The 13,598-nt window shown below is 44.8% G+C and overlaps 1 protein-coding gene across 3 annotated transcripts in view; it reads right to left on the reverse strand.

Moving 5' to 3' along the window:
- The window catches only part of sik3 (SIK family kinase 3), a 345,368-nt gene extending 333,788 nt beyond the window's left edge, over positions 1 to 11,580 (reverse strand). For all 3 annotated transcript variants that reach the window (XM_072486536.1, XM_072486537.1, XM_072486535.1), the window contains exon 1: positions 11,402 to 11,580. In XM_072486536.1, coding sequence (XP_072342637.1) covers positions 11,402 to 11,557 — 156 coding nt within the window. In that variant the 5' untranslated portion in view covers positions 11,558 to 11,580. The remainder of the gene's footprint in view (positions 1 to 11,401) is intronic.
- Between the last annotated feature and the right edge of the window lie 2,018 nt (positions 11,581 to 13,598).

Genomic DNA, 13,598 nt, shown 5'->3' on the forward strand with positions numbered 1-13,598 from the left:
TATAATAATCTTTATTGTCACAAGTAGGCTTACATCAACACTGCAATGAAGTTACTATGAAAAGCCCCTCGTCACCACATTCCGGCTCCTGTTCGGGTACACAGTGGGAGAATTCAGCATGTCCAAATTACCTAACAGCACGTCTTTCAGGACTTCCTCCGGTATGGGAGGAAACCGGAGCACCCGGAGGAAACCCAAGCAGATACAGGGAGAACGTGCAGACCCCACACAGACAGTGACCCAAGCCGGGAATCGAACTTGGGATCCTAGAGCTGTGAAGCAACAGTGCTAACCACTGTGCTACCATGCCACCCATAAAGAGAACTAGCAGAGAATGGTGAAGAAGCAGGCGGCCACAAGGGAGGTAGCACAGATAAGGGTCAGGAACGGTAGGTTCCTCTCAGTGCCAGATGAGATCAAAGGGGCCTTTGCAACTTTCTACCAGGGACTTTACACGTTTGAGCCCCCGGAGACGGACTTGAACATGAAACAGTTCCTGGACGGGCTGGTCATATCGGCGGTGAGGGAGGTAAAGAGATGGGGACTGCTTGGGTTTCCTCCGGGTGCTCCGGTTTCCTCCCAGACGGGAGGAAGTCCTGAAAGACGTGCTGTTAGGTAATTTGGACATTCTGAATTCTCCCACTGTGTACCCGAACAGGAGCCGGAATGTGGCGACTAAGGGTTTTTCATAGATGGGGACTGGAAGCACCGATAAGACTGGAGGAGGTCATGAGGTGCATTAACTCCATTCAGTCAGGAAAGGTACGGGACCACATGGGCTCCCGGTGGACTGCTACACGACGTCTGTGGTAGCACTGGCCCCTTACCTAACCAGCATGGGAAAGGTACTGGAACTCCTCAGGGAATTTGGAGCCTTCTCGGGATACAAACTTAACCTGAGCAAGAGCAAAATCTTCCCGGTAAACCTCCAGGGGGGAGGAGCAACTTACAACTGCTGGACTTCCTCTGCAAGGAGACCGCAAAATTCCCCCAGCTACCCGGACACACCCTACTGTTCAGACTGTTAGCGGCAGATGAGTTAGGGCACGGTAAATGTGCTGACATGTATGGACAAACGTTAGAAGAGGTAAGGGCCCCACGAGAAAGAGACACGAGAAAGATGGGAGGAGAAACTGGGCATGGAGATAAGGGGAAGACTCTGGATCGAGGAACTACATAGGGTGAACGCGACCTCCTCTAGCGCAGGGCTGAACCTGACGCAGCTAAAGGTAGTGCACAGGGCGCACCTGACCAAGTCGCCTATGAGTGGTTCTTTCTTTTTTTAATATAAATTTAAAGTACCCAATTTATTTTTTCCAATTAAGCAATTTAGCATGGCCAATCCACCTACCTTGCACATCTTTGGGTTGTGGGGGCGAAACCCACGCAAACACTGGGAGAATGTGCAAACTCCACACGGACAGTGACCCAGGGCCGGATTCAAACCTGGGACCTCGTGCTGCCCTGAGTGAGTTCTTCCAGAGTTGGAGGATAAATGTGAGCGATGCCAGGGAAGCCCAGCCAACCACTCTCATATATTCAGGTCCTGCCCCAAGCTTGTCAGGTCTGAACCACCTTTTTCGAGGCCATGTCCAAGGTCGTAGGGGTCAGGGTGGAGCCATGCCCTTTAGTGGTGGTCTTCCGGGGTGTTGGAGCAGCCAGAGTTCTTTGTGGGGAAAGGGGCCAACGCTCTGGCCTTCGCCTCCCTGATTGTCCAGCGGAGACTCCTGCTTGGATGGAGGTCAGCAGCGCCACCAAGGCAGTCCGACAAAGCGGAATTTCTGAAATTGGAAAAAATAAAATTTGTAGGAAGGCTTCCACTACACACGGAGACAATTCACCAGCCTCTTCCGGGCTCCTGTTTGTGGCCAGCAACCCAGGGGGGGTACAGTGTCAGAGTATGTGGGTGATGAGAATCTTTCAGTAAAAATATGTTTTTTAAAGCATTATTACAATTGCGCAGCTCTTCATTGAGGCTCTCCCTGCCTGATTTGACATTCCATAATTAAAGCTGCAAAAATAAATCTTTTTATGAAGCGTTTCCATCACTAAGGAGGCACTAAGGGGCTGGTTTAGCGCACTGGGCTAAATCGCTGGCTTTTAAAGCAGACTAAGGCAGGCCAGCAGCACAGTTCGATTCCCGTACCAGCCTCCCCGAACAGGCGCCGGAATATGGCGACTAGGGGATTTTCACAGTAACTTCATTGAAGCTGACTTGTGACAATAAGCGATTTTCATTTTTCATTTCAGGTCAATCGACATCCAATGACCTGCTCTAAAAACTCTGCCTACATTTTAACAGCTGTGACAAATTCCACCACACAGCTGATAAACTCCACAACATACTAAAACAACTGACATTTTTTGGGGGGGAAAAAGTCAATTAGCACTATTTTCCAATGTTAACAGATTCTTTAGAAGATTCCAGGATGCAGATCTGCATCTTTGCCAAAAATGAATCAGTTCTTCCTTGGGCCATACCCTAGAAGCACACCAGATTTTGTTGAAATAGGTCAGTTTATTTGTCTAGAAACAATATAGCACAAAAATTAATGAGTGAAAACATTAATTCCAACAAGAAGTAGTACAGTTTGGAGCTGAGTAGCCACCCAGACTGCCACACCTCCAAATTTAACTGAAGTGGTCGTGAGGTTGATGATGTCAAGACCTGAAACATGTAGGTACTGGTCAAAGCTGAAAAGAACAGCTTCAGATTTGCCAGCTCTGAAACTGGAGGAAATTTCAGCTGAACGAGGTCTTAATATTGGCCATGCAGTTGAAATGTGCAGCAATAATCTCAGGGTCACTGAAGGTGGCACAGAGATTTAGAACATAGAACAGTACAGCACAATACAGGCCCTTCAGCCCACGATGTTGTGCCGACCACTTATCCTAATCTAAGATGAACTTAACCTACACCCCATCAATTTACTGCTGTCCATGTTCCTGTCCAAGAGTCGCTTAAATATCCCTAATGACTCTGACTCCACCACCTCCGCTGGCAGTGCATTCCACGCACGCACCCACCACCCTCTGTGTAAAGAACTGTCCTCTGACATCTCCCCTATACCTTCCTCCAATCACCTTTAAATTATGGCCCCTTGTGACAGCCATTTCCGCCCTGGGGAAAAGTCTCTGGCTATCCATGCCTCTCATCACCTTGTACACCTCTATCAAATCACTTCGCTTCCTTCTTCGCTCCAGTGGGAAAAGCCCTTGCTCCCTCAACCTTTCTTCAAAAGACATGCCCTCCAGTCCAGGCAGCATCTTGGTAAATCTCCTCTGTACCCTCTCCAAAGCATCCACATCCTTCCTATAATGAGGCGATCAGAACTGGACACAATATTCCAAGGGTGGTCTAACCAGGGTTTTATAGAGCTGCAGCAAAACCTCGCAGCTCTTAAACTCAATCCCCCTGTTAATGAAAGCCAACACACCATAGGCCTTCTTAACAACCCTATCAAACCTGGGTGGCAACTTTGAGGAATCTATGTAAGTGGACCCTAAGTTTCCTCCACACTTCCAACAATCCTGCCTTTTATCCTGTATTCAGCATTCAAACTCGACCTTCCAAAATGAATCACTTCACATTTATCTAGGTTGAACACCATCTGCCACTTCTCAGCTCAGCTCTGCATTCTGTCAATGTCCTGTTGTAACCTGCAACAGCCCTCAACACTTCTACAACTCCACCACTTTGTGTCATCGGCAAACTTACTAACCCACCCTTCCACTTCCTCATCCAAGTCATTTATAAAAATCACAAAGAGCAGAGGTCCCAGAACAGATCCCTGCGGGACAACACTGCTCACCAACCTCCAGGTGGAATACTTTCTATCCACTACCATTCGCTATCTTCTTTTGGCCAGCCAATTCTGCATCCAGATAGCCAAACTTCCCTGTATCCCATGCCTCCTGACTTTCTGAATGAGCCTACCATGGGGAACCTTATCAAATGCCTTATTGAAATCCATATACACCACATTCACTGCCCGACCTTCATCAATGTGTCTCGTCACATCAACAAAGAATTCAACGAGGCTTGTGAGGCTTGGCCAAACTATGATTAAAATTTAATGCCATTGTCATCATAGAATTTACAGTGCAGAAGGGGGCCATTCGGCCTATCGAGTCTGCACCGGGCGTTACAAAGAGCATCCTACTCAAGCCCACGTAACTATCCTATCCCGTAACAGTAACCCCCACTTAACCTTTTTTGGGACACTAAGGGCAATTTAGCATGGCTAATCCACCTAACCCGCACATCTTTGGACTGTGGGAGGAAACCGGAGTGTCCGGAGGAAATCCACGCAGACACGGGGAGAACATGCAGACAGTGGCCCAGCCGGGAATCGAACTTGGGACCCTGGAGCTGTGAAGCAACTGTGCTAACCACTATACTACCGTGTTGCCCTTACTTCACCAAATCATGTGCTAGAATTATTTGGAAGGAATTAGTTCACACGTGGCATTTTTTTTTTGTTTTCACAAATGAGAAGGATCATGAGATATAATAGAGCAGCACTTTGACTAGCAATTACAATAAATAATCACAGAGGAGTTCAGATTTCATAAATCATGAACATAAACTTCAAGCTTTTTGAAAAACTGTGACATTCTCACATATAATTTTTGTAACACTAATGTCGTATGATGCATTGATTATGCGTTCTGGGCTGATGTTCAGTTGTACTCTCTTCCCGTACCATACACTACCCAATTCAAAGAACAAACAAAGAACAAAGAAAATTACAGCACAGAATCAGGCCCTTCGGCCCTCCCAGTCTGCGCCGATCCAGGTCCTTTATCTAAAGCTGTCTTCGATTTTCTAAGGATCTACTTCCCTCTGTTCCCCGCCCGTTCATATATCTGTCTAGGTGCATCTTAAATGATGCTATCGTGCCCGCCTCTACCACCTCCGCTGGCAAAGCGTTCCATGCACATCTCCCTTAAACTTTCCCCCTCTCACCTTGAAATTGTGACCCCTTGTAATTGACACCCCGACTCTTGGAAAAAGCTTGTTGCTATCCACCCTGTCCATATCTCTCATAATTTTGTAGACCTCAATCAGGTCCCCCCTCAACCTCCGTCTTTCCAATGAAAACAATCCTAATCTACTCAACCTTTCTTCATAGCTAGCACCCTCCATACCAGGCAACATCCTGGTGAACCTCCTCTGCACCCTCTCTAAAGCATCCACATCCTTCTGGTAATGTGGCGACCAGAACTGCACGCAGTATTCCAAATGTGTCCTAACAAAGTCCTATACAACTGTAACATGACCTGCCGACTCTTGTACTCAATACCCTGTCCGATGAAGGCAAGCATGCTGTATGCCTTCTTGACCACTCTATCCACCCGCGTTGCCACCTTCAGAGTACAATGGACCTGAACTCCCAGATCTCTCTGTACATCAATTTTCCGCAGGACTCTTCCACTGACCGTATAGTCCGCTCTTGAATTAGATCTTCCAAAATGCATCACCTCGCATTTGTCTGGATTGAACTCCATCTGCCAGTTCTCTGCCCAACTCTCCAATCAATCTATATTTTGCTGTATTCTCCGACAGTCCTCCTCGCTATCTGCAACTCCACCAATCTTAGTATCATCTGCAAACTTGCTAATCAGACCACCTATATCTTCGTCCAGATCATTTATGTATATCACAAACAACAGTGGTCCGAGCACGGAACCCTGTGGAACACCACTAGTCACCTTTCTCCATTTTGAGAAACTCCCTTCCATCACTACTCTCTGTCTCCTGTTGCCCGGCCAGTTCTTTATCCATCTAGCTAGTACACCCTGAACCCCATACGACTTCACTTTTTCCATCAACCTGCCATGGGAAACTTCATCAAACGCCTTACTGAAGTCCATGTATATGACATTTACAGCCCTTCCCTCATCAATTAACTTTGTCACTTCCTCAAAGAATTCTATTAGGTTTGTAAGACATGACCTTCCCTGCACAAAACCATGTTGCCTATCACTGATAAGTCTATTTTCTTCCAAATGTGAATAGATCCTATCCCTCAGTATCTTCTCGAACAGTTTGCCTGATGTCAAGCTCACAGGTCTATAATTCCCTGGATTATCCCTGCTACCCTTCGTAAACAAAGGGACAACATTAGCAATTCTCCAGTCCTCCGGGACCTCACCCGTGCTCAAGGATGCTGCAAAGATATCTGTTAAGGCCCCAGCTATTTCGTCCCTCGCTTCCCTCAGTAACCTGGGATAGATCCCATCCGGACCTTTTAGAATACCCAAAACTTCCCCCTTCCTTATACCGACTTGACCTAGAGTATTTAAACACCCATCCGTAGCCTCAACAGCCGTCATGTCCCTCTCCTTGGTGAATACCGATGCGAAGTACTCATTAAGAATCTCACCCATTTCCTCTGACTCCACGCATAAATTCCTTCTTTTGTCTTTGAGTGGGCCAATCCTTTCTCTAGTTACCCTCTTGCTCCTTATATACGAATAAAAGGCTTTGGGATTTTCCTTAACCCTGTTAGCCAAAGATATTTCATGACCCCTTTTAGCCCTCTTTATTGCGCGTTTGAGATTTGTCCTACTTTCGCGATATTCCTCCAAAGCTTCATCAGTTTTAAGTCGCCTAGATCTTATGTATGCTAATTCCTCTCTCTGTCCGGGCCTGCTGCTGTATCAATTCCTACTGCTGCCTCTTTGTCCTTCTAGCTTTCCCTGCATAATAAAAAATCTTTAAAAATCACACGCACATGCTCTACCTGTGTGCACAATTGCAGAGTCAGTGATGTAAGAGTCAGACCAGTAATGATGCAGGAGCAGCAATTGTTTCCCTAGAAACACACAGAGGCAAGCAGGCTGGCTCCAGGTGATAGGCATTTCTGACAAAAGGGCTTGCAAAATTAACACTGATCCTGATTATGGACAAGTCGCAAAAGAACTAAGTTTTGGATTGATGAGTATTGTGCTGATTGTTGCCTTTACTGCAATAACTGAAACCAACAAAATTACAGCACAACCTGCTTTTGCTAGTATTGGTCCAGACCCCCGTCAATCAAACAGAGCAACATTTGGTTAACACTGCCCAATAATGCTGGAAACTGACCCTCTCAAAAGTCGCATAATTACTCTTGCCTTTGAACTTGTTAGAAAGTGGCGCCAGACTACTGATGGTCAAATGGATTATTTCAAAGCAAAAATGCAGTACTTAAATTATTATTGGATAATAAGCTTGCTCAAATCAACCAATGTTTTAACGTTTATATTCTTTATGCTATCACTGAAGGACTGTGTTTACATAAAGTTCTCATGACAACATTGCAAAAATTAACTCCACAGTAGAAAAACACGAGATTACTCCTCGGAATTAGATTTTTAAAATCATTTCATAATTCGATATTCAGCACAAAATACATTTTGAATTAGTAGCTGACTGCATTACCTTTTCAGTGTCACATTAGCATGGAAATTTCTATGTCTTAATTGAATGTTAACATAGAAATATAATTTCTGTAAATTTCTCCGACTACTTATCAACTGGTCAGAAAGAGTTGTGGCATCTCCAGCCTTCATTATACTTCAAAATTCGCAATACCCCAGTACTGATAAATCCTGCTGTGATTAATACAGGTCTTACTTAAGGCAATAATTGGGGAGTAAAATAATTCTGGTACTTAGACCAAGAAGTTTGAAGTTTTTTTACTTCACATAAAAATATCAATTACTTGGCGGTCAATTTGGAAGTGCGGAAACAAATGCAGCCCAATCCAAATTGGGAATGAGTTTGACGTCTGCTGACCTCATACCATTTTTTCATAGTTCTGTCTCATTAAATGCACCCCACTAAGACCCTTCTGGTCAGGCAAAAACCAGCATATCTCAAAGTCAACATTTCACCACCATTTCCTCATGCAAGCACGACAATGTTTTGTTGGCTTTCCTCCCACTTCCGTGAAACCAAAATAAAATCCTTTCTTGGCAATGCCACAAAATGGAATGTTCCATCTCAGGGGCAGGGGGGGGGGGGAACTAACATGGGTCTTTATCCTACATCAGGAAAATACATTCCAGGTAAGCCAGTCACAGAGTAACTTGGACAGCAGCTGTGGACAAGCTGTGATTTGGACCACCTCTCTTCCCACTTAAAAAAAAACAGGATAATGACAGTGGGCCTCACTGTGAAGTATATAACAAGAAGGAAAAATATGAGGGGGAAAAAGGTGCAATTGTTTCCGAACATTATATATATTGGAATTCCCTCAAGTCTTTCATCATGTAATGTCACTTCTGCACCAAAATGAAAACATTATAAGATTATGTAATAAATTCACTACTTTAACAACATTGATAAGATTCTCCCACACCAGAACAGGATGACTCACTCTGGGTCACTGTTGTTCATATCCTAATGACCAAATACAAAGCAGCAGTGGCAGAAGCCTAAGAACAAGTCACGTGCCTGCTTTATCAGTCACAAAGTGATATACATCTCAGGAAGGGGAAAGGCCAAACTGGTTTGGGGGGTGGGAAAGAGAGAAACGATATTGGTGCATTTTTGTCAGAGAATAGTTGTATTCAAAAAACTCCCATGTTACAATAACGAAACAGTAAGAAGTCTTACAACACCAGGTTGAAGTCCAACAGGTTTGTTTCAAATACTAGCTTTCGGTTTCACCTGAGGAAGGAGCAGTGCTCCAAAAGCTAGTGTTTGAAACAAACCTGTTGGACTTTAACCTGGTGTTGTAAGACTTCTTACTGTGCTCACCCCAGTCCAATGCCGGCATCTCCACATCATAATAACGAAAAACATACATACATCACAAAACGTTAGGGTAGAACTTAAATTGATACATTTCCACTAAACTCTGAAATTATAGGATGGAGATCATACAACAATAGTAAAAGGAAAAATTAAGCCCATTAAGCCACATCTCTACATCACAATCACAACACCATTATCACTCAATTAAGCAACACTCAGTAATAATAAAGTTTCTCCTTTGTTACTCTGTTGGCCAACTTTATTCTCTCAATTAACAGGCTAAAATTGATGTGACATCTAATGCAGCTTCAGAGAAGAAAGAAGGTTTCAAACTGTCCCTTAAAAAAGCAATTCTCTATTTTTAATACTGGCATTTTTCAGGTTGTACTCAACTGCCTACAAATTCCACCGCAAGCTATAAACATGGTGCACGGCAGCATTGTGAATTAATCCGCTTCTGCAAAACAGTGCAGAGATTTTCATGCGGAAATCTCTAAGATTACTAAAGTGTAAATCTATAGATGTGTGAGGACCACGCATTAAACAATAGCTGTCCGGACATACTCCTAGCACATGAATACAGGTGTTGGTGGTCGGTACACAGTTATCTTCAGGATGTAATACTATGTCTAGAAAACATCTTTCTAACTACTGTGTATACATCAATGCAGTAACTACATTCCACTACCATGGAACAGCAGCCTTTTTAAGGGTACTTACTTCTAAAATAGTTGACTAAGAGTAACCTTTTAAGAAACACATTAACAAATCAGTGTCCTGGCCAAATGCCATACATTAAACATTTAAATTGTTACTGTAAAGCAAGACACCCCTTAGTGTGTTGCACTGAGTCATTTACAATATCCGATTAACACCAACAATTATGATCAATAACATTATCTCACACAAGTGCAATTTTAACATTGGCTCGTATCTCAAGGCTACAATCCCAATTTCAAACCAAAATTGATTTGGAAAATAAAACAATTCTGCTTCTATTTTTTGTTCAATATATAAAGAGAAAATTATTGCAGCGTACAAATAAAAATACTCATTACTCCAACAGATAGAAAACTGCTCCCAATTATGGATTAGTCATAAAACACAATAAAAAAAATACACTTCACTGAATAAAACAGTTGACTACACTATGAAAATGCAATATTCAACCTATTTCAATGGTAGTATTAACTATCTTACCAACTCTGCTGCGGTGTGTACCTGTCACTGTATAAAATTTGAACAGCTACAGAACGCAAACTAGACTTCATACTCCAATCTTTACTTAAAAAAATACTAATGTACATCAGCTGGCAGATGTTTAGACACCCCCGCTTTTTATGAAATCTGACACTTGTTTCTCCATTAAATATTCCTAGCAGATCAAAAAAAGTTCCATTTTACTAAACAACCCACATTTAATGAGTAATTTTTGCCCCATACAACGAGCCATTACAAGAAATCTACTCGTTAATAGTAATTGCGCTCAGCACACTAGAAACAGGTAAATGCCCAACTGGCTCCCGATGAAGCTTTTAAAGTACTGCAATTATAACTGTAATTAAGACATTTGAGATCCATTTTTTAATTGTAAATTATTGCCGATCTGTGCAAGCAGCGACGATCAGCGTGCCCAAGTGTGGTTTGACATAAGCTGCAATGAGGGTGATGGTGTTTTGGTTAGTGTTTCCACTTCGCCCAGCCACAGGGATTGAAACTAACTAAGGACGTTTGAATGGAGCCACCCACAGGCCAGTTACCTCGCTTCAAGGCGTTTGGGGCTAGGGTCCGGCCGCACTGGCCGTTAAACAGTCCGGGAAACTTCTTCCAAAACTTATTGGGAAGACAAGACACTTTGACAACGGGACAGGAACAGGCTGATGTACAAAGGGGCAGGCCGAAATGACAGCTCCGGCCTGGCCTGATACCCTCCGGCCGGACAACGTTTTATATATATATATATATAGATAGATAGATCGATAGATCGATAGATCGATAGATCGATAGATAGATAGATAGATAGATAGATAGATAGATAGATAATAATAGGACCGAATGTAATCTTTTTAACAAAATAAAACCTCTTTTGACTGAAACGAAAGAGGGGCAAAATAAAGAGGGGGGGGGATTCTATCCGTTACTTTATAAAGACAGACTGAGAGGAGGGGGGAGAGAGGTGACGGGGGGGGGTTAATTTAAACAGGACAGATTTCCCCCTCACTTGGTGCCGCTGACAGCTGTCAAACACAGGCGGGGACCGCGCCAGGGTACTTTTCTCTCTCCCCCCCAACCCCCCCAACCCAACCCCTCTTTTCAATGAGACCCATTGAAAAGAGGGGACGATTCCCCAGCAACTGGGGGAAAGAAGAGGACAGAAAGCAGCTACTTTCTCCCCTCAGACCCCGCTGATGAGGGGAATGGGGGGGGGGGGGGGGGGAGAGATGATGATAGAAGGGGGGGGGATGATGATAGAAGTTGGGAGGGGATCATCCCTCCAGGCGGTGGGGAGGGTTGACGCGGTGACAGGTTATCGGCTGAGTTATACCGGAGGCTGTGCAATAGAGAGAGAGAGAGAGAGAGAGGAGAAGAGGGGTTGGTGGCTGTCGGTTTGGTGCTGCTGGTGGCAGAAAGAAAAGCTTTGGGATACGTTACTTTGGCCTTGGTGACCATGTGGGTGGCCAGCTTGACCACGGCGAAGTTGCCCTTGCCGATGGTCCTCTCGATCTCGTAGTAGCCGATCCTGGCCGGCGCGGTTTTGTGCGGCGGCTGAGGAAGGTTCCCGTTCCTCACGGCACCGCTGGACGCCATCTTGTCGAAAACAGCAGCCGAGAGCAGGGCGCGCGGGCGAGGCGCGCGTGCCCCGTGCGTGCGTGCGCGCGCGCGTTTGTTCACCTCCACACACACACAACACACCGCGCGAGGAGAGGGGGCGGGGCTAGATGCGAGGGGACGCCGTGCGCGCTCGCTCCCGTCCTGTGCCGCGTCGCGCGTGCGTGCGCGCTCGCTCTCTCTCTCTCTCTCCCCCCCCCCCCTCCCTCCTCCTCCTCTCCTGACGCCCGCGGCGGTGACGGTGATGGAAGAGCTCGGGAGCGCTGACGTCAATGCAAATGAGCTCCAAGTGGCCTGAAGCTTGTGTTTCCTTTTTGCATCTGTCAGTCAGCCAGACAGGCAGGCACTCATCCACCCAGTCTTTGCACATATTCCATTTACCATGTAAATGCACAATTGTCGCAGGGGCTGCAGTTAGCAGAAAGTTTGCAATTGTTGCCTTTATTTTAAATTGTCCTTTTATTTTAATCTCTCCCTCTCAACACGCCCCCCCCCCCACACACTCAGCCAGCAACTCATATCTTTGAGAAAGAGGGTTGCAAAATAACTCAGCAGGTCAGTCAGCCAGCGAAGGTTCAAAAAGTTGATGTTACAGGCGAGCCGCCCTCCCACACCAGTCTTCTCTTGTGGCTGATGTGAACAGAACTTGTATTGGGGTTTTCCTGCATTTTCCTGATTTCAGTTCAGATTACGCTCTTCCAATTCCTGGAGTTCCAACTCTCCACCTCTTTCCCCCTTGAAAACATGCTCAGCTGACCCGGCTTTTGACCGTCTGTCCCCAGTCTCACCTTTTGTGTCTCAATGTCGCGTCTTGCTTTATAACGCTCTGGTGCACCACCTTGAGATTTACTTTGAAGGCACTAAAATAATGCAAGTTGCCGTGGTTACTAATATTTACACCCCTTATCTCTTTTACTCCGTCCTCCTGAGACCTCAAGGTTTTTTAAACCCAGCTTTGAATTACAGTTCAAAAGCAGCAGTTCAGATGAGTTCCAATTCTACTACTGTATAGCAAGTTGTGAACCTGAATTCATAAATCTGACAAATTTGTGGTTGAGCACAGAAATAACCATGCTGTCTAAGTTGTGATTAAAAACCCAGCTGGTCCACTCATGTCCTTTAGGGACTTGCCACCTATGCACACGACTCCACATATCTATAGTTGTCTTCTAATGCCTCTAGGTAAGTGGAGATCAGCAATATATACAATTGCCAGCATGGTGGCACAGTGGTTAGCACTGCTGCCTCACAACGCCAGGGATCCAGATTTGATTCAAACCTTGGGTGGCTGTGTAGAGTTTGCACATTCTCCCCGTGTCTGCGTGGGTTTCCTTCAGATGCTCTGGTTTCCACCCACAGTCCAAAGATGTTCAGGTTAGTTGGATTGGCCATGCTAAATTGCCCCTTTGTGTCCAATGTTTAGATTGGGATCACAGGGTTACGAAGATAAGGGCAGTGGACCTAGGTAGGATGCTCCCGCAGAGGGTTGGTGCCGAATCAGTAGGCCAAATGGCCTCCTTCTGCACTGCAGGGATTCTATGGATACTACCTTAGCAGCACCACACATTCCATAAACAAAAAGAAAACATACTTGACTAGTTTACTTATCTTTAAGAAAGCATACTGGTATATTATTGCCAGCAAGTAGAAACATAGAATTAACTACAGGTTAAAATGATTTAATTTCATTTCAGAAAAGTGTTTCACAAAGGATTTTTCAGTTTCTTTACAAATATGTGCAGCTTGATTATTATCTAATTGCAATCACTTTCCCATAATGTCATTGTGAATTTTTTTAAAGTTTACCAAGATCCAGGTGAGTCCCCATAAAAAAAATATATAACTTATTTTGTTTCCATTTGGAAACTAGAATCATAGAACCCCAACAGTGCAGAAAGAGACCGTTCGGCCCATCGAGACTGCACAGACCCACCGAAAGTGTACCCTACCTAGGCCCACTCCCCTGCCCTATCCCCATAACCACACCTAATCTTTGGACACTAAAGGGCAATTTAGCATG

Source organism: Scyliorhinus torazame, chromosome 21 (genome assembly GCF_047496885.1).
Source record: "Scyliorhinus torazame isolate Kashiwa2021f chromosome 21, sScyTor2.1, whole genome shotgun sequence".
In the NCBI taxonomy this organism is placed as follows: domain Eukaryota; kingdom Metazoa; phylum Chordata; class Chondrichthyes; order Carcharhiniformes; family Scyliorhinidae; genus Scyliorhinus; species Scyliorhinus torazame.